Genomic DNA, 22,200 nt, shown 5'->3' with positions numbered 1-22,200 from the left:
AACAAAGCTTTCTAAGAGTGCTCTTAAAAATATTTCTTCCATATGTTGTTTTATAATCTAGGGTAATAGTAAGACATTTAGGAGATAATTACTGAATGAATTAATCTACATGTGCATTGTGTCCCCATGAACTCCACAAGGAAATACAAATTCTAAAGCTGACTGTTAAACGTACTTTCAATATATTTATATGGTCACCAAACTGACCTATCTGACTAATCTCTGAAACTAAACTAACTGAAACTGCTGTCTAGCTAAACAAGAGCAGGGAAGTCATTCCAACTACTGGGCAGGAACCTAACAGATGCTTTTTAGCTTGTAGATAATATTTTTTTTTTAAGAGGCAAGTCTTCTAAACATCTAGGTACAAAATGTTCTTCTCCCAGCGGGCTGAATAGAAAACAACATGCTACTCATTTGGTGAACTGGAGGATATATTGTAAGGGTCCCTGTTTCTCCAGGCTTTAGTGACTTTGCTCCTAAATAGATTTGGAAAGGAAGACGGCTCAGGCACAAATAAGACTCTGAACTCAGTAAGACACTAGAAGAGCCAAAGAAGCACAGATCTGCTGCCTTTGTGCAGAGCTGGAATATAAACCATTATAAACAGGCACAGGATTGTATTTCACAAGGAGGTGAAGGTATGACCCTTGCGATTTTTCAGAACTGCAAAAAATTTCCGAAGTATTAAAGTCCTTGACAGAAGAAAATATCAAAACCAGAGAGATAAAGAAACTTTATTAGGTTTACTGTTATCATCTCCCTTTAATGAAATCAACTCTATTTCAAACATTTACATTTTTTCAGATCAAAGCATTTTCATTTTTCTCTGAAATATCATTTCTGGTGTCCTCTGTACAATGTGACAACATTTTAAACAGTTTCATAGTGTCCCAGTTGCAGAGAAAAGGGGGTAGAGTTTTTAGCCCTGTTTATTCAATACCACCCACATCATCATTGAGGGGCACGGCTTCAGTGGGAAAACGCCAGGGCCAGAAACTGGGAATTCACCGCTTTTGCCCCAGTCACATAAGCAGAGTGGACTGTCCCCTTAAACCATGGCGGACTGGACTTGGTCCCTTCCGCTGTCTGCCAGTTTTTTTCCCTCCTCCCGTTTTTCCTCCAGAGCACTAGTATGGGAGATGTGGTGTTGAGGTGGACAGCTCCAAGCAGCAGAGCGTTGGAGGCGGCAGTTCAAACAACTGCAGAGGGCCGAGCTTAGACAGCAGCTGCACAACCCCATTATTCAGATGAACTAGCTTCCAGCTTTTTTGTCCCTGCTTTCCACTCTTTTTGGGCTGGGTGGGAGGATAGGGGAGAACATTATGCTGTGGAAGCTCTCCTCACCATATTGCCTTTGTTTGGAGACCACACCTGGTGCTACCTTTGAGAAGCATTTTCTTTGTTCCTGTTGGTAAATGTTCTTTTGTGCATAAGGCACCTTCTTTTTGTGTACTTTTTACTATTGATACTGCAGTGGTCATTCTGATTTTAGTAAACTAATTTTTTATTACATAATCTCTCCTATTGTTCCTCCATTATCAGAAGGGGTAGGGGAAAGAGAGTGGCTTATATAGAGTTTAGTTCCCTGCTGGTTGTTAAAACCAGCCCACACAGAATCACAGAATCACAGAATCACAGAATCACAGAATGGCCTGGAAGACACCAAGCTGAGTAATACAGCTGACACACCAGAGGAACAGGATACCATTCAGAGGGACCAAGACAAGCTTGAAAAGTGAACCCATAAGAATCTTAATAAGGTTTAACAAGACCAGGTGTAAAGTTCACTTAAAATTTAAATCTGAAATCTCACAAGGTGAGCCCATAGTCCTTAATTTTGATCTCTGTTGGCCCATTGTTATCCATAGGTTCGATGATGCTACAGAAAACTGCCTTTCCCTTTCCTTCTCGAGTCAATCCATACAAGCAAGTGTAAAGCATCTTAAAACCAGGGTTCTGGTTCAGCATTTAGGGGCAAGAAAGCTCTGCAGAGGCTGTTAGCTGTTCACTGATCCACCCAAATTAAAGCACCCATATCTGAAAAGGTCATTTTCATTCAAAACCTGGAACCTAAACTTGACTTGTATTCCAAGAAACAAAACTGTGTACTGGAGTTTGCAGGGGGACTGGGATGGGGTTTTTTCACTGTAAGATACTACAGTAGTGACCACACTTTCTCAGCCTCCATCTCTCTTGCCTAAAACACCACTGTTGGGTCAGCACTGACAGATCTCCAGCACACTTAGGCTGGAGGGCAACCACCGTTAAGACAGATGCAGAGCTGCTCAGACATCTGAGCTGCAGACTGGGATGAGGGCTCTTTCTCTCCCAAATAAAACATCAAGTTGAGAGGTTTTTTAAATTGTTTTAGTTTCATATTTTAAGCCAAATGAACTAACAGAAATTCAACTGCCCAAATTGTGAAGATATCTCTGTATGTGCTCAAGGTGGGAAGATACCTGTATGTGCCTAACTTGCCAGTTCATATCTGCTTCTCCCTCATTCCTTTTTCTTCAGGTTTGTTTTATATGGAACTGATGTCTGCAAAGTGTTGCTGTTCCTGAACAGTGACACTCTGAACAAGTTTGCCTTGGTCTGAAATACATCCCTTCTCCCTGAAGAATTTTTTAAGTCTCCTAGATGGAAAAAAGCCTATACTGTAAGCAGGAGCTCTTGCCCAGTTTATTGAATCTTCAGTCTGGAGGAAAGGATAGTTCAGCTGAAAAAATCAGATTCCCTTCTTAACCACCTGCATGTAAAAAATGGAGAAAACTGGAAAATAGAGAGCAACATTGAAAAAATCACATGGCTATTTCAGTAGAAACATCGCAATTCCATAGAAGTAAATCAGGTTGCATCTCTTCAATATGGTAAGAATGTAACACTTTACCATTTAACCACTGACGTTCCTTCTCATTCTGCTTAAATAGAGAGGAAAGCCTATCACCTTACTGAATTAAAATACACCACTCTGGCCTTCCTTTGTATTTTTCACTTACGTTTCAGTTATTGGAATGGAGAAATTTTGTCTGGGCACTTGCCGTGAGGTAGGAAAGTACAGTTTGACGTTTTAAATAGTTAATGCCAAAACTAAATAACAGCCATTAAAATAAAGTAGTTCGGCCTTATGTTCTTTAAGATAATGTCACTGCTGTTGCTTACATGCTGCTGTATTTTGTTTTAAAAATAAAGTAATACATTAACTCTTAAAATTGAAAAATAAGCTCCAGCCTTTTAATTTTCATGTGCCTTTGTTAGTAGGATTAAAACACATCGATATACTGAGTCAATTATAATTTTTATATATCATTCTAATTCAGTATCAAAGATGAGTTTTTTCACAGTTATGTTATTGTATTCCATATCTATCTGTGCCCAAAAATTGTTACTGTAAGACCCTACAGAGCCAGATATGCTGTGTGTATGTGTGGGGATGCCATCAGGGGAATTTTTAAAATCCTCTCATGGCTGCTTCCGGTTCTTCACCGCGTGGTATTTACTTCGTGGGCTGTTTGGTCTTGTCTTCCCTTTTTGGATTCTCTTTTAGTTTTTGGGAGTTTTGTGCATCTCAGAGAGGCTGCAGTTGGCGGTTTTGAGCTGCCTTAGGGTGAGTTCCACGGGTGCCTGCTGGTCGCTGCAGGCGGTCCCTCTCCTGTAAACCAAGTCCATTGGCTTCCTGCTCCAGGGAGAAAGACATGGCTGTCTGGAGGGTGCCACCTTGGAAGGTGTGACATCATCTTCCCTTTGTCCTCCAGCCATCTGGCCACCTCTGGCTGGCAACATCTCAGGGAAGAGCATTTCCGGCATTGGGGTCTCACTTTGTTCCCCGGGGTTGTGAGATTTAGCAGTTTGCTATCTAGCAGTTATTTACTTTTTCTCCCTTGCCTGTTGGCATGCTGTTACTAAACTCTTATTTTTTCACTTACATCTCCTCTTATCTCATTCCTTACTGGTGGGAAGGGATTGGTTGGAATCAAGGGGGATGTTACTCATCTCAGAGTGCCCACCTCTTTAAACTATCTCAAACCAAGACAGTTGGTATATTTGATTTTGGATTACCTCTATAAAAGTAGTTTTTCCTCATAGTTTTTCTTCTCAAGGCTTTCTACTGCATTACAGAATATAATTTAAATATATTTATACTCCCAATTCTAAAATATAATTTAATTAAAATTAAAGCTATGTTTAAATGTGGAATTCTAAATTCCAGTTAGATTTATTCTAAACTATTTTTAAAAATCAAAGTTCTACTTTTCTGTATAGAGAAATGCTCTACTGAAAATATATTATAAAATATATTTAGCAACATAAACCGAATTATGTTTCCTATGAGACTTGTAACTGATTCATAACATTTAAAACTTGAGGTGAATTCGAAAAAGCTTCCTACATCACACTTTCTATATAAAGGTTGCTTTGTACAGTTGTATTTTAAACAAATATTGTCAAATGAAATTCTGCTTTTTGAAATTACAGTACTTCAGTGCTCCCTTGGTAACCTTATTTAACATGTGGAATTATTTTGAAAAATAAAGAGAAAAAACCTAACAACCAAATAGCAATATAAAGTGTTTTACGTAATTTAAAAAAACCCAAAAAGTTTGTATCACAAACAAGCTTTAGTACAAATCAAGAGGTAAGATCAATTTAGGTATTAGAAAGAAAAAAATTCAAGCTGTATCATAGTTTTCATTCTAATACATGCTAAATCATACTAAGATTTATTAATTGAATCTACACTACTACACAGGAGGAATCCTTCCAAACAGGACTCTGGCATCTTTCCTTAGATTATATATCTGTGTAAATCCTCTTGTTATTGAAATTATGAACTTTCTGCCTCATTGAGTTCTGAAAAGTGGGAGAGGTTAACTGATTTTCTTTAAAATAAAAATATACTTTGATCATATTTGATTACAAATGGTGCTACTTCTAAAAGTGCAGGGAAAAAAAGAAGAATACTGAAGTCAAATTATAAAAAGAGAAATCCAAAAGATACCCATCAGGTAAACAAAGCCAAAGAAAAGCTACCAGAATAAAGACCATGTGAAAATGATGTTTGAGTCCTACATGGATGAGCAGTGAAGCCTTACACGTCACAAGTAACAGGAGACCACAGTAAATACATATTCCTTGCAAAGATTATGACAGAAGCAGGGCTTCAGCTTGGCCCCTACCCTTCTCTGTTGCAGTTGCAGCTCTGAGAAGAACATGCATCAGTCTTTATGGGAGGACAATATCTGCCCTGTGCTGTGTATTAGCACCCTTTGAACACTGGTATGTGGTACCACTTCCCTATAGATGAAGGCTGCAAATATGCCCTCAGTGATGCTAACAATGAATAAAAAGTGAGAAGTTGAAGATATCTGGACACTGTGTTGATTGTTCAAGCATTAAATTGAAAAAATGAAAATGTCACTGTAGTACTTGAAAAATTTCTTTGAAGGTCAGTCAGGGCTTCATTCACCTCTTCTCTATGACTGAAACAGGTTGTCACTATTGGAACAATGTTCAAAAAAATAGCTAAAAATTAATGAACCCAGGTCCTTAATTACTGGACAGTGGTAGAGGGGTTTATATGAAGTGCAGATTCCAACAGATATATTAGCCTAAAACATTTTTGGGGAGATTGTAAAGAAAGCCATTTCCATATATGTCATGTGAAATGTTAAAATTCAAGTACAGTGATTACGGGCATTAATAATTGCAACCCCACGTCACTGTGAGCTTTGCCTAGTGAGCATTGCAGCAACTGGCAAGTTCATGTCTCTGTCAAATAAAGTAATGCAACGTTACATAGCAAACGTGTGACCATTAGCTTGCAGTTCCAGGGCAACATTACATTTTTCATGAAAATACTCAAAAGGAAATCAGTTACTGCCTTCATTCTCATTCATCGCTTCTATTATTTTCTTTTCAATACAAAAACCAGCATAATATAAACTGGTAGTCTATGCCCCTTTTTGTGAAGCCCAGTGAGTCACCATCTTGTTTCTGCAAGTGAAAATGAGTGCATTTATATTTTTATATTTTGTATTTTTATATTATGCTGTGTTTTTCTATTACGCTGAACAAACAAAAGTAACCTCTGCAGTACTTAAAGTGACTTCAATGCAGTCATCATGCATTTGCAAGTTCAAGCCATAACAAACTTATTTTTTATCTGCAAAGAAGTTGTTAGGCAATATGGTAATGTTTGTTCCAGTACCACAGAAACCATTTTGATGAAGCTATCAAAAAGGAAACAAATACCTTTAACTTTTAATTTTGAGCCACTGCTTTCTGAAATCTTTTTTTTTCTCCTTTCCAAACGCAATAATCTGTAATTGAAAATGTCTAAATTATATACTGCATCAACTGAAATGACCTTTGTCTCTATTTTATTGACTTCCAATCCTATTTCATGTTATATCACTAAATAAATGTAAAATGATGAGACAATGAGGATGCATACTCACGCAGTATCATTAATGTTTGTTGGAAGTAGCAAACAGAACTGTCATATACCATACATTATTGGCTACTCCAGACTCTAAAGATTATTGTTTCTTTGTAATGTTTCTTCAGCTATTGTCTCATATATGTAATCATGATAAAGCATAAGAATGAGGCTTGACAAAGATCTGACAAGGCTACTTCATTTGTGTGAACAGTATAAAGGTTAGTTAAGAGGTTTTATTTTTTGAGAAACTACTGCAAGAAAAGTGTCACAACAAACAATGTTCATATTAATTTCCTTTTAAATCTTGACCATGAAATACTTAATAGGCATTGCCCCTGTTCTGAAACCTGTAAACATCTACCCTACTCAGTCCCATGGGATCAAGTCCCTTCTCACTTACAAAACTGTAAGTCAGAAATAACTGTTGAAACTAATGAATTTCAGAAGCATAAATCAAGAGCAGTCAATTCTAATGGGGTAACTTGTATGAGTAAAAGATTTAAGAACTGGGTAGCTCTTCTACAGCAGTAGAAATACTGTTATATCTGTATCCAGTTATTTAAACATCAATATAAAACTCCTAAGCACATTAATAGCAAGGGAATTTATACTATTTAAAATTACTAATGTGGTGACTTACACTAGTCATACTGTTTACAGCGAACATTTATATTGCCAGCGATAAACATTTTCATGCTGTACTTTGTCTTACAAATCTGAGTTCAGCTCTTACTGGTCATAGGAAATACAATGTTTTCATTTAACTGACTTTCTCATGAGACTTGACTTAAACAATTTCCTTTTCTATTACCAATAAAATTTACCAAAGAGTAATAAAGAAGTAACTCATGGGAATATCTAAGACAGAGTTAAGTTCATCTATGTGGGGCGTGTAGGCATGAAATCCAACCCTCTTATACAGTTAACCTAGATCAGACTTCCTCAACTTTGTACTCTAGCGAAGTCTGGTATCTTCCACTCTCTACGACATGTTTAACCAAACACAGAGAAGCATGCAACTTGTCCAGAACCCCAGGTTACTGACACATTCATCTACATTACTTGGTTAATGTTGGAGCTGTACAAAGGTTTACATTTTTTTTTGTGTAAAAGTTAAGCTTTTGTCAGCATTCTTTATTTATGTCTCCATATGTAACCCCGTTGACTTTGACAGGACAACTAAAGCAACACCTGTTCATGTAACAGTTTAATAATATGAACACAAAAAAATTCTCTTTGACAGCATCTAAAGATACACTAATAGAAAAAGCAAGTAAGTGAGCAAATGAGACCAAAAAAATAATCCCCCAAATGACTGCATTATGTAGCTTTCAAGCACAGTAAGAAATAAAACACCTTCATCATCATAACTAACACTTAGTGAGGATTTGAATAGTATTACAGCACACCAAGGGACTCTATTCTAGCACAGAATATGTCTAGCCCAGTCTAGCAATATTCCACTTAAAGTTGCTTTCCAATCACAACAATAATAAAATCAACACACAAAAAAAAGTTACATTAATTCAGACATACAAAGGTCTCTCTTGCTGTACCATTTTTCAAAGTGCTAGAAGATTCAATTAGGCTTTCACTGGATTTACTGGAATCTTTCATTGTGTTTAATGGAAACTACAATAAGAATTTAAGGATGAAGGACTTAATCTTTTTTCAACCCAGACCCCAGTGAGGCCTACATTTTAGATAAAGTGCAGTTAATCTCATTAAGAACTAACTTAAGCTTCTGAATTACCTCAGACTACAGAGAAAAGCCAAAAACAGCTGATACCCAACTCATTACAAACCATCTAAATTTACTAAAACTAATGATAAACAAGTTACAGTTCTCAGACCCTATCCATTTCACACATACAAAGAACATTCTTTGGTGATCTCATTTGGAGAGCAGAATCTTACAACCTCAGGGCTGAGAGAATGCCTGAAAGTGTTTCTTCTTGGAGAAAGGATTAAAATTTCTACTGTACATTTGTTTAATCCATTGATATTAAGCATACCAATATACTGAAATAGGGAAAAGATAGAATGATAGCAATGCACTGGATAAAACTATGTATTCTTCTTTATAAATGGATTTTCATTTCTATTTCGAAACACTGTTTCAGAGTCCTACAGGATAAGAAACATCAGAAAAACTACACAGATTTCAGCCACCACTAGAACCACTCACCATGCAGTTATGTTTGCCAGATTAATATTTGTATTTGCCAGGCAAGAAATGGAAATTGCTCACATTTCATGCAACTGGAATGGCATTTATATACAAGAAAGCTTCAAAAAGACCCATCTGTTGCAATGCTAAACCATTTATTGATGCCAATACAGTCCAAGGCCCTTTTGGGTCATGGAATAGTTAACTCTTACAGAAAACAATGTTCTGCAACTCTGTTCAATTACAGTTACCAGTTTTCCCAGGTGATGGTTTTGTGATTTGTCAGTTGGCCACCCTCATCATGCACTGACCTAAAATTCATTGGTAGGGGTCTGCTGTTAACTGACAATGGAAATTTAAACTACTCCAAGCTGAAGCAAACATTCGGCTTGATCAGACAGGCAGAAAGGAGTAACGACAGTGATGCAGTGATGGGCATATGTCAGAAGCGTCAAAGCAATTCCAGATATTGTCATACATGTACCCTCTGGAATGAACTTTTATTTAAACTAGTTATGAATAAAATCTTATTAATGTTGTACTTTCAACTCATGGAAAGCAAATTATTTTGTTTACAAAGGAGCAAGGAAGAAAACTGTAGAGAATATCACAGTTGATACTGCCAGGCTAGCTAGGGCTGGAGCTCGTGTTGTGTGGTAGCAATGGGATACATCTAGTTTGTCAACCTTACTGATATAATTGGGGTACATGCAAAAGCATTTCTAATGTCTTTACTAAGAGAATACTGAGACTTCTATAAACTGCTACTGAATACTTCATGGAGTACAATACTTTAAAAACAAAAGAAGCTAATCTGAGCTATAAGACCACTCTGTAAGTATCTGCATTAGTTCACTCTATACCCCATTGGTAAAACTACCAGTTGCGCAAGATGGGGCTTGGTTGCTCATGAACAGCTTACATAAACAGCTTACTCTGCAGTCCAATCCTTCAGGGAAAGGGTCTACTCATTTCCAAGAGGGCTAGGGGAACTTCCCCTTTAAGAGCTGTTCATTTATGTTTGGCTGATTGGAGCACAGCATACTCACAAAAGAATCAGATTTTTTTCAAACTTTAGTGTTTGATTGATTTGTTTGTGTCAGTTCAGCTCAGATCAGTTACTCGAGATACAATACTTGACATTCTGCAGTTCAAAATATTGAAGGAATATGCATGGAATAACTGAATAAAAACACTCTGTAAATTAAAGTAATTGAAAATCTCATTTAAAAATCAGTTTCCACATTTCAGAACAGCTGGGTGACAAATGTGATGTCAACTTTTAAGAGGAGATGTGAGGTGAGGCACTATGAACTTCCAAGTCACTACTAGAAAAATTAGTAGAAACTAAGAAATAAGATAATTAATGGACACTTGGATAAAGAGTCACTCTTTGGAAATAGTTAAACAGAGGAAAATTCTGCCTTACAAATTTATTACTGTTCTTAAAAGTGGCCAAGCATATAAATAGAGATGGGTAAATAGATATACTCTGGTTGGACTTCCAAAAGGCTTTTGCCAATGTCCTTCACCAAGAGGTTCTAAGAATTTAAGAACCCATTGCATAAGGTCTTTGCAGAAGTAAGCAATCAAAACAAAAAAAAAAAAAGAAATTAATTAATTAGCTATTTGTTTATCAAATAGCAATTAGTTTCTTGCAATGGGTGGAGATGCCAGATGGAGTTCTGTTGGGTTCCATTGCAGAACCTCTTCTGGGACCTACACTATTTCATTACAAAAAATTTGCATGGGAAAGAGTGAGCAATGAGGTGTAGATGTCAGCCATGACAAGTGTAAAAACTCCAGCAGCTGGCTGTGCATGAACTGCAGAAGGACCCTGCAAAACTGAGTGACAACAGTATCAACGGAATTCAATACAGACAAAAGTAGATCAACTTACGTACAAACCAAACATCACACTAAAATGAATTGTTTAGAGTTGCCCAGTACCATTAAGGAGCGACAATCTCAGGGTTATGGCAGGCTAATCCATGGAAACTCATCTCAACAGAAGTCCTCACAGGAAACTACATACCAGACATTAGTTATAGTATGAAGAATAGTGCAGAGTACATGGCATTATGAGAATAATGAAAGGTTTTGTCACACTAAGTACTGTGTAGCTCTAGTCCCCTCGATACAAAGGACATAATAGACCTGACAAAGTTTCCAAGTGGGAGAAGAAGGAAGGACAAAGATATGGTACAACAGAAGTTGTATGAGGAATGGCAAAATAAACAAAGACCCTTCAGTCTAGATACAACATAATTTAGGGGAAAATATTCAAAATCTAAAAAAATCACATATGGCGTGAGAGTGGACAAAAATCATTGCTACAGTGAGGATACTGTAACACGCCTATATCAAACCAGGAGTCACGTGGAAAGGAAATCTATATGGACAGATTCTTGGTAGATGTTTCAGAGATGTTTATTTCCCCAGCCGCATGGCCGGGGCTCTGCCGAGGAACTGTTACAGTCATGGGACCTGAGGGTCTTTTGCCTGCACAGGGAAACTGGGAATAAGGCTGCCCAGGGGCAGGGAAACCCCATGCCTCCCCCCAGGGCCCCTCTCCCAGGGCTCCATGGCAGGGGGAGGGACCCCAACAAATCATCTTTCACCATCTCTTTTAGTAGCCACCTAACAAAGCTAGTAAGAAGCAAAAGAGAGGTGCGTCTTCACACAGTGAAGTAGCAAACTTTAAAAATCCTTGCCACAAAATATTGTGGATGCTGAAAGTAAGTTTAGTTTTATTTCAAAGACTGAACCAGAATCTGGACAAAGAAAACATTGAGAATTTCTAAGTATGCAGAAACCATATCCAGCTCAGGCAGGCTCCTTAGCTGAAAACAGCTGAAGGGAGTGTTAGGGAGAAGCATCAGACGCTTGTTTTGTTCTTCCTCATCCAGGACAGTAATATAAAACCACTGCCTATGCCTATGGTAGTGGTGTCTAGACAGATCTTCTAATGGACTCGGAACGGCCTTGCATCCTCTTGGGTGTATTTGAATAAGGGCTGCTCAGGTGAACAAAAATGTTATAGGATCTTACTTCTCTATGCCCTATATGTCATACTACTGGCTTTCTTTCTGTCTGTCTTTAAGACATCAGGTTACTGTGTAAATATGTTCTGCAAAGAAAGGCTCAATAAAAGAAAAGGAAATATTCTCTAGGTTTATCCAGAAAGGAAATTACTGACAGACAACACAGAGAATGGAAATTTTCAGTTCCCTTGAAGTTGCAAAATAGTGCTTAAAGACTAACTAGCAAACTAGATAAAAGAATGTAAAGGTACAGGATGCTAAACATAGCAAGAACCAGTGGATAAACAGATAATGAGGCACCTAGTGGGTTCTGCGGCAAAGTCATGTAACATGAAACAACTGCACATGCCCTAAGAGAAGTTCAAGGCAAGGTTTACAATATTGGGGGCACTCAGTGAATACAACTACCAGAGACCCCTCTAGGTGACCTTCTAGGACCATTTAAGGACTTCCAGTAAGGGTTGGCAGCCTGTAAATTGGTTCTAGGAGAATTGAAGTTTATGTATTAGCTAGGAAGCACATAGTAATGAATATGTATAATCATGATGGAATAAATACATTGCTGTAAAGTTTCACAACACACATTTGATTAGAAGAAAAATCCCCTGAAGGCACTGATCTAGCACTGTAATAAAGAATGCCTGCATTCCAATACTTAGAATTGTGTTAGAAAGTTTACTTTCTAGCTGATTGCAGTATCACTACATGCTACCACTGATTGAACTATGTGTTTCTAAAAGGAGAACATTATCCAATTCTAAGCTGGAGTTTCAGACACACAGCACTGCTCTGTAACAGTTCATTGCCTTCCAAGAACTCTTACACAAAACCCACAAGTTTTGTTCTAGTTTGAATAACATATATAGCACAGGTTTTAACTGTGACTTGCAGCATCTCTGTAACTCCAGTTTGGCCCCAGAACACAAACCTAAGTGATGCCTGCTCCCTGCTGGCACCGAAACATCCTAAAAAGAAAAAACAAACGGGGGAAAAAAAAGGTAACTTGAGCAAAGATGGGCCCTAGCTGATGGCTATCCCTTATTCAAAAGTATGCCTTCCTCTTAGGATCAGGTTCCTTCTATATGGAAGAGTCTGTGCATACAAATTTGTCTTTCCTCATTTGTTTAAACTGTATATTCCATCTTGTCTGATTAACATGCTTTTTACAATCTCACCTCCATTGTGCAACATCTTGTAATCCACAAGAATTTCCACAACAAGCTGTTCTGGCAGTTCTGCATACTCTGCTGGACTTGCCAATGTTTCATTCCAAACAGTTTTTCATTCTGCAAGTATCAATCGAATTGGGCCCAGTATGTAGCCAAATAAACACTTAACTGTATTAAGGTATGTGTCTTTGGCAAGTAGGATTCTGTTTGATTGTATCTTTTCCCGTGTTTGGCAGGTGACAAAGAGCACCACATGATATGGTTGACATGTATTCCCCCACTTGATGATCTTACAGTTGATTATTTGGAGGAGAAGAGAAAGGTACACTCATTAATCACAGAACCACAGAACACAGCTGGAAAACATGCAAATATGGCACTGGAAATATCTTGTCTGACAATGACAATTAATTATGGCATTGTACAAAGCAGTGGAGAAGTTGTATACAAGCAGGGCATTATTTCTGGTCAAGGCAAACAGATGTCAATCAAAACACAGCAACTATGATGACTGTAGGAGTGTGAAGTCTATCTTCTAATAGGAAGCTAGAAGCTACAGAAACAAAAGTAAAAGCTGACCCTGAAAATGTGCTGGAGAGATAGATGAGCCACTTAAACACAAGAGCACATATATCATACTGGCCATGGCTAAATTTAGTCTGAAGTTGGAAAAAAAAATCACTTTTAGAACTGGTTAATTTCAGAGTAGTTTACAACTGTGGTCAAAAATCCACTTATTAACACCTTAAGGTATACATTACTCATGATTCTGTCCAATCCAATATTCTTCAGATTTTTGAATTTATTATATTATTTATGTTTATTTTGAGCAGATACTTGGCAAATTAAGAAGTTTATCTATCTTCAGGTACTATTTGAGTAATAGTACAAAATTCCTGAAGCAGAGCACAGAATTAAACTATGGAACAGGAGGTCAAAACTATATAAGCAAGACTGATTTATCTATTTATTACAGCAGGGCAGCATGCAATTAATTACCTGCCGGAGTTCCTCTTGAAATTGTTGTGGTCAATATTTCAACTAATGACCTGAATACTGGCATAGAAAAGACACCTATTAAGCATAAGATACATGAAGACTCAGAAATGATATGCAAGTATGTTGAGGGGCAGGAACAGAATTCAAAACTGACACTGTAAAAACAAGGTCTGGAAAGACAGGACAACGTTCAGCAAAAGCATAAGTGAAGTACTACACCTAATAAATAACAACCTACTGAATAAACTCAGACTGGAGAGCAATGGGCTAGGAATTTGGCAGAATCGATCTGTGAACCACAGCAGGTCACAGGCTGAACTCTGTCAAGAATGTCATATGGCTACAGGATAGACAAATGTCATAATAGGTTACATAAATAGGAGTGTTTTTCTGAGGACAGCTGAAGGAATCCTTATGCTGTACTCAGCTGTAATCCTCTGGCAGCTCCATGCTCAAGTTGAGGATCTCTTAGAAAGACCAGAGTCAAACAGCAAGACTGGTCAGTGAAAGCCTCACTTATGCGAAACAAAGGAAAGGACTGAACTTGGATGGAAAATGTAAAAGCCCAGAAGAGGAAAATGCTACTTTTCTGATGTTGCTTACTCTTTACATTCATAGAGAAAAAAGAAATACAATCTTTGAATTGCAGGAAGACTAACAAGAGTTTTGACTTCACCAGGGCAAAGAGTATAAGAAATCATCAGAACCAACCACAGCCTGGCACTGTGGAACTTCTTTACTGAAGGCCGTCGAAAACTGGTTACATATCTTCCAGGAAACGTGGGCATAGCTGGTTTTCCTTAAAGGCACTGCAATGGACAAACCGATCTGTAGTGATTTCCCTCTTGCCCTTCACTTCTACAGCTTTTGCCACTGTCAGTCAGAGGTTGTCATACCAGGCACGACTGCTGTCATACAGGAGGTAAGATGCACTACAGATTTACCTCAATATGTTTTACAAATTTCTTCTGGTTCTTCCATTTTAACCTAGTCTGGTCCACTTCTGTACTTTGTTTGAGAGAAGCAGTTCACACAAACATTGCCATTTGTAAACTGGGATTGCAACTAATTGTTATTCTTAAAAATATAAGTTAGGTTGTGTTTGCCTAAGGGCTTTAAATAAAAAAATCATCACATAATTTGTAGTTTGACCACTATACTGTTAAATAAGATTATAATCTTCCCTCGTTTTGTAATAACATACAAAGACTACTAGTTTGCCTTTATGACCAGAAGCCGTTCTTTTCCTTCATCCAACTCCTAATGAAAAGCTCACATTTAGTAGTACTAAGTTCTGTTCTCTCTCCCTTCCCCATCTCATTTTTTAACTGCAGAGAGGAGAAAACTACTACTAAGAAGAAATAGCCATGTTATTCCCTTTGTAGTCTCCAATATGTTCAGGTGTACTGGTTCTGTGGCATTATGAGCATTTGCAAAAGTTTTGTTTCAGGACTTAACATTTTCCAAGTATTTGTCTATTGGTGGTTATTCTCTACCACCCCTAAATGCACTTTTTTCCTGCTACTTCTAAGAGAAAATTCAGTTTGCCTTGGTGTATTTGTGCAACCCCACTTTATATATCTGCATAAGCATACAGCTTAGGGTACATCTAGCTTTAGTTCCTTTAATACCATTGTCCTGATACTTTGTATCCTTAGTACTTAGGAGTTCATTAAACTTATTACAGGTATTAAATTTTAGTAAGGTATACTCTGTTTCAATGCTGTGAGCACACAGCCTCTTAAGAGGTATGTTTCTTCTATTATCCATCTATATTATGGGGTACTCGAACTTCTTTGCACAAAGGCCTATCATCTTGCTTTCTTCAGACATCCATGTAAAGTGGTGTAGACTTTTGGCAGCAAACTCCTTCCTTTGATGAAGACAAGAGTTTAGGCTCTTCATCTCAAAATAAATTCCTTTTTTCCTTAACTGCTTCCTTGTCTTGCAATTTGAACTACTTAGTTTGCAAAATTTACTTCTGCCTCCCATCAGGAATAGATTTGGAAAATGAAAAACGGCCATTCCTCCCATTCTTTCTATCAATTGACCTTGTTACACAACATCTCTATGACATCAATGGAATGTCAGATTTGAAATGAACTGTTAAAATGAACAGGTCTGAAATGTTAGTTACTAAATCTTTGTGTGATCTGCTGGCTTTAAATTGATACTCCCAATTAAAATAAACAAAAAAAAAACCCACCACAAAACACTTACTGGCAAATGACGTCAGCATTTACATTATTTAGAAAACCAAATCTGTTTATTTTACTGTGATTCCTGAGGCACAGCTCAAGCTCAGCACACTTAGGTGCCTTTTGGTTAATAGTGTGCATTCCTCACAGGAAGAAAATTGGAAGGATCTCTGTCACTTGTGAAGGGCAGGGAATAGGCTACTCAATTCTGAAACAGATCAGAAAAGTAAAATTCCTGGAAGAATACTATAAGGAGAGAAAAGATGTGATGTGGGAAAGTGCTGACCCATCCTCAGCTCTTGCATAGACTTAAGAAAGAAAAAAGGAAGAGCAGGATCTGAAGTTTACTGTTGCAGCATTTCTCCCCCTTGTTGCAACCACAGATAAGATATCTTTATCTCTTCCATTCTTCCATCACCTTTCAGGTATCAACTGTTTGTTTCTCCTGTGCTCCTGAACCTTCAAGGAAAATCCAGTGCCTGAACAAGCAGCTCCTGGCACCTGATGACAGCAAAGTAGTCACAACATTTAAACCTATTGTACAAATTGTTACACAGACGATATGCTTAACCCTTGACAGCTGCCAACAGTGAAAGAAATGCTCCTGAATGCTAGTGACGGATACTTTGCTCTAAGGGAAAGGTCTGCTTTGTGAAGCCACAGCAAAACAGAAAACATGCCAGCAAAGAGGCACTGGGGGATGCAAATATATATTATACTATAACCCAAATTGCTTCATCCAGCATGGAACTTAGAACAACTCCCTGGCTGGTTTACCTTATGCTATTTTATTACAGTCCCAGAGGGCTTGCAAGTCCAGACCACTGTCTTAGAAGACCCATGCAAAAAGAACAATGAACTTTTTCTTGCTAGAGAAACTATTAATTGCACTTCAAGAGTAGGTCACAAAAGCCTACATTGGAAAAGCGCGAACGAAGTCAACTCTATGCATTTAAGTCCTGCTATTTCATGTTTGTGTAAGTTTAAAGTCCAATGAAACACAGAAGACATACCTCTCATTGGTAATACAGGAAATACAAGATAAACAAGAAGTGTGTCAGAGCAAATTGTAGGAAACAGGACACGGCACACACAGCCTGGAAAAACAGAGAGGATTCTTTCTCTGTTGTGCCATGTTCCCTAAAAATTAATGGAAATTTCCTCTTTTTAATGAACAGAGATGATAAAGCTTTGAGTTTTCATAACAAGACACAGAGACCACATAGGTTTAGGAGCAACGAAAGTTTACCAGAAGCTGTGAGGGAAAGAGTTCTCAGTTGCTCACCAGGAGGTCATCTCAAGGCCTCTTTAACGCCCCCTTCCGCCATCTATTTCTGATTGACTTGTGCAGTCATTTAGGAAGCCTTTGCAGGTTTGCCATGGCAATGAAAATTACTTAAGAGGTATTTCAAGACTCAACTGGATAGTCTCCAAATCACACAAGCATCAAAAACCAGTAAGTTAAATTCCTCCTGTTGCCAGGAATGCACTAAATAACAAAAACTGGGAGAAGGGATGTTGGCCAATATTTACAATTCAGAGCCTTCCTGGGTCTACCATCTGGTCTCCACTGATCAACTTAATGTACCTTTCAATGCCATTTTTCCACAAACACAAAATTAACAGAATGGTCAGTAAGAATTAGACCTTCAGAACCCCTCTTTTCCACTGTTCCCTTCAGCTCTAACCATACAATTAACTGTCAGAATACTCCTGGTTTGCAACTATCTGACTTTCATTTTTGTACAGTTTCACTACTTCTTATCTTGAATATTTTAAAGAGGCTATTTTTCCAGGTAATTTGTAAGTTGGCTCTTTGGGCCAGCTGCAGTGGAATTTTGATTTAGCTTTTTGCACTTTCTTTTTAAAGGTGAGCTCATAAATTTAATGTAACCAAAAATATTATGCCTATTGTGTAACTCCATGAGAAAATGCTGCTTATTGGTGTCTCTTGTCTTCAGAGCATATTCAGCTAAGAGAATGTCTTTCAACATCACACACAAAACAAATTTTTTAATTGCTTTCAATTGTGTCTCAATAATAACCAGTAGATTATTGCCCCGTTCTCATCTTCTTTTTGCACTTCCTGTTTTGTGTCAAATATTCTCCTGCTTTTCCAGATCTATGAAAAAAGCTTGCTATGGGCAAGTCCCACCTCATCCATCCAAACTGTTCCTGATTCCCTTTCTCCAAAAGTTAATACCTTACTCCATTTACCCATCTTCACCTGGACACACAGTCTACTCTTTTTTCATCCATATACCTAGTAAAGTATTTTACAGTTTTTAATTACTTATATTCTCTATTTTCTCTCAGCCTCATCTGTACACCTAATCTGTAATTTATCCATTATTGGTATCACATAGTTGTATACATACACTTTCACCGACACATAAGAAACAACAGAGGCTTACTACATTCTTTACTTAATTCAGGATGGGGTTTACATATGCAAAGTATAAAAAGGCAGGCTCTGAGCTGACCAGCCAGCTTGACAAAAGAAAAAATGGGGGAAACTGCATCCTGCAACTATTGTTTATTTTGGCACCATAAGGGCCCAGATATAAATACAAACATCTTCAGCAAAAAACGTGTAAGACTAAAAAGAAAGCCAGTGCAAAAAATTTTGATTCCTAAATGGTAGTTCCAAGGTAACACTTCCATTTTGACACACCAAATTTTGGTGCCTCCAGCTGGAAGTAGTACTGCCTGCCTGCTTAAGCGCTCCATGAGAGAAGTTGATACTCAGTTTTTCTAAATAACTGCATCTTTACACATCATGTTTTGTGCTACCCCAGTGACATTTTCCAGCTTTTCTCATGTAAATTATTTATCTTAATTGACCACACAGCTGTCTTATTCAGGCTTGCAATGAGTGGGAACACTGAGATGTACTTTAAACTTTTGATTCAATGATATAGTAAGTGGGAGCTCATTTTAAAACACAATAATAATCGGGTCTTACTTTGATTTGGTTGATATGAAAAGCCTGGAGTGTAAACACAGCTGCGTTTTTGTAAATCTCATGTATAAAAGGAAGCCTTCTGTACCTGTAAATGCTCATTTCTAACCTTTCAATTCACGTAGAATAAACTACTGTCTAGAAAGAATGTACTTGGATGTTTGCACCCAAGCATGAAACAGGACTGTTTATTTTTTAGGCACTCACCTTGTAAACCCTACATATGCAACTCGTATTTTGAGAACAACTTCGAGGAAAGACTAGAACGCTGAGAATGAAGCCCATAAGAAAAAGTGATGTTAGGACATTTTAAACAGAACAGTGCCTAACTGCAGAAGGGGGCATTTTTCAGCGTGATGGGATCCAGTGAGAACCAGGTATTTACTCACTTGCAGTTTCTGAACCTGACTGGATCCAAGAATTTTCTGACGTGGTGATGTCTGGATCTAGCCGGTCCAGGTGTGGCCCCGGCCCCACCGGTGCGCTCCCTCTCCCCACGGAACGCCGCCGGCAGCCGCACGCCTGGCAGCCGCTCCGGGACACCCTGCCACCTCCTCCTTCCGCACGCCCCGCCAGCACGGGGGTCGGGACGCCCTCCGCGGCGAGCCAGCGGCCGCGGCTGCCACGTCCTGGCTGTCGGGAAGACGGGCGGTCGCTGCAGGACGAGCTCGTCCTGTACCAGCGCCTTTCAACTCGGAAGGGGGACACAGGAGACTGCCTGCCGCGGAGCGCAAAGTTCAGCCGCCGCGAAGGGAGCGAGGCGGCGCGCAGACCCGCGGCGGGACGCCCCCCGGCGATGCCTTCCCCCTCCCGCCCCGCGGGCGGCTCCCTGGCTCGCGCCCCGTTTCACACCTGGCTTCGAAGGGGAAGGCCACGGCCCCAAGCTCTCCGGCATACCTGCCCCTGCGCATCACCTCCCACCGCCCGCGGCGGGAGGCCGGGGCGGCTCCGCTGACCGCCCCGCGGCGGCGGCGGGGCCTGCGGCGGGGCCGTGGTCGGGCAGCGGCCGCGGGGCCGCCCGTCCCTTACCCTCGTCGTTGTCCCTGCTTCGGCGGCGCAGGGCGGCGGCAGCGGACCCTGCCCGCCCGCCGGCCGGCCGCAGCGCCGGTGCCCGCTAGGAAGTAGTTGTGAGTTGCGTTACCTGTCCTATATTGACGTATCCGTATTTGCTCGCTATCCGGTTGGCCTCCGGGAGCCCCCCGGTTATCCGCACAGCCCAGTGGTTGGTGTACAGGCGCGTCCTGCAGGCGGGCAGCAGGAACCCCAGCACCAGGGTGAGCCGGCAGAGAAGGTCCCCGCCGCCTCCGCCTCCCCAGCAACAGCGGCGCTTCCAGCCCATCTTCTCCTCCGCACGCAACCCCCACAAAACTTCTCCTTTCTTCTTCCGAGGCCCTTGTCCTCCCCTCCGGGCTCCGGCGGTACGTCCTCCGAAGTTAGCCCGAGGAAGAAACTAGGAAGAGCTTGGAGTAGTGCATTGAACCGCCCGGGGGTTAAATGATGAGGGGTTGGGAATAGTGGTTCTGATCAGTGATTGCTGCTATGCCCTCTTCCCGCCGCTCTCCGGGGATTAAGTAACTTGCTTGTCAGAGCTTCTCTCACTGTTCCTGAGCGCCAGCTTCTCCCTCTATCCCTAGCTACATGGGAAGTCGTCTCTCCGCGGGGAGGAGGGGTCCTTCTCCCTCTCTCTGCGTTTCCCTCCTCTCTGACTTCCTTCCCCCTGCCAGCGGTCTTCTGCCTCCTCTCCCGCGTCTGGCTTTTCTTCGCCTCCACTCGCTCCCTCTCTCCGGAATCCGGGAGCAGTGCGGCTGCGGCGGCAGGCGATGTGTGAGTGTTGGCAGCTTAGAGCCTCAGTGCACTTCGGCTCGGCCACCTCCCTCTCCCCTCACTCCTCCTTCTCCTCCGCCTCCTCTCCCCGCCCTCGCTCCCGCAGCGGCGAAGGCCAGGGGAAATGGCAGCCGCGTCGGCGCCGGGTTGCTCCGCTCTCCGCGCTCCTGGGCCCCGGGCTACTGCTGGCCTCTTCAGCCGCCGCCCCCGAGCGCTGTCCCTGCGCTCCCGCCGGGTCCGGAGGCCGCCGTCCCGCCGGCGGGGCTGCAGCAGACGCGGCGAGGTGCGAGGCCTGCGGCAAGGCCTCGTGTTCGGCACCGGCCTCCCGGCCTTGAGCCCGCGGGGCGCTCAGGGCGAGGAGGGGCCGTGGGAGAGCCCCAGCTACTCCGGTAGGCCGGGTCTGCCCAGGCATGCCGGCGCCGGGAGAGACTGCTAGGTTACCAGGCACGACAGGAACAGCCCCACAGGAACAGCTGCTTCTCCGGCAGTCACCGTGTGCCCCTTTGCTGGCCGCACTTTAAATACATTGCACGTCGTCATTTAATGCGGCCCGTCTGTCCACAGTCACCACTTTCAGAACGAAAAGTGGGTAGCTGCCGCTTTGACAGAGGAACGGTGGTCCAGACCCAAACAGAGAGGACAAAGTTCCTGGTGCTCTCTCATCCATGTCTTCATGCAGCATGGCTACAGCTTTGCAACCTGCTTCCATAAGTGGAGCACCTCTAGGCCTAGAGAAGATGTGGCTGGTCATCAGCAGCTGTCTCAGGCGCTGCCAGGTGCCTGGCTGGGGTGGAAGAAAACTCATGTCCACTCCAGCCCAAGCTTGTTGTTTAACGGTCTAAGCATTTGAGCCACCACAATGGCTTTGGACTACTGGTAGATCTACTTCCTTTTGTTTGAAAGTTAAAATAATTGTCTATAGTTCAGTCCAACAGACTTACTGTGACAATCTGTTGCAGGTTTTAAAGGAATTTGGACGTGAGAAGTACTGTTGCAATGCACTAATGTAAATTCGTGATTTTTTTTCTAAGAAAAAGGTATAGGTAAAACTGACTGACTTTGCAGGCAAAATTCAGGCAGCTGTCACTCTCTTTTCTGCTGAACCATGAGAAATTAAATACTTTACAGAAAGTCATAGAATAGCATGGAGTTCCTTGTTTCCTCCACCAAAACCTGTGTCCCTACCTTTAAAACAGCTGTCTTCCTAGTAAAGTAGAAATAGTAAAATGCAGAAAACCAAAGCCATGTTTTCCACTTCAGGTGATTCTCTGGTTTAGGTTCATTAATTTTTCCCTTACCCATGGGTATTATGCTGGTGATCAACATCTTCCCAGATCTTTTGATTGTTTTTAAAGTGCAGAAAAGAGGGAAATACATTCTTTATGTCCC

General features: G+C 40.7%; 1 protein-coding gene across 3 annotated transcripts in view; it reads right to left on the bottom strand.

Annotated features, from left to right (window-relative positions):
* PCSK5 (proprotein convertase subtilisin/kexin type 5) overlaps positions 1 to 20,862 on the bottom strand; it is a 228,352-nt gene extending 207,490 nt beyond the window's left edge. For 2 of the 3 annotated variants that reach the window (XM_069000752.1, XM_069000754.1), the window contains exon 1: positions 20,129 to 20,862. In XM_069000752.1, the coding sequence (XP_068856853.1) occupies positions 20,129 to 20,326 (198 nt within the window). In that variant the 5' untranslated portion in view covers positions 20,327 to 20,862. Of the gene's footprint in view, positions 1 to 19,376; positions 19,460 to 20,128 lie in introns of those variants that run through there. The other variant, XM_069000753.1, reaches the window with a different exon arrangement.
* Positions 20,863 to 22,200: the final 1,338 nt, after the last annotated feature.

The sequence above is a fragment of the Aphelocoma coerulescens genome, assembly GCF_041296385.1.
Source record: "Aphelocoma coerulescens isolate FSJ_1873_10779 chromosome Z unlocalized genomic scaffold, UR_Acoe_1.0 ChrZ, whole genome shotgun sequence".
NCBI classification, from domain to species: Eukaryota; Metazoa; Chordata; class Aves; order Passeriformes; family Corvidae; genus Aphelocoma; species Aphelocoma coerulescens.
The sequence above is the reverse complement of the archived record's forward strand: the minus strand, read 5'-3'. Positions and strand labels throughout refer to the sequence as shown.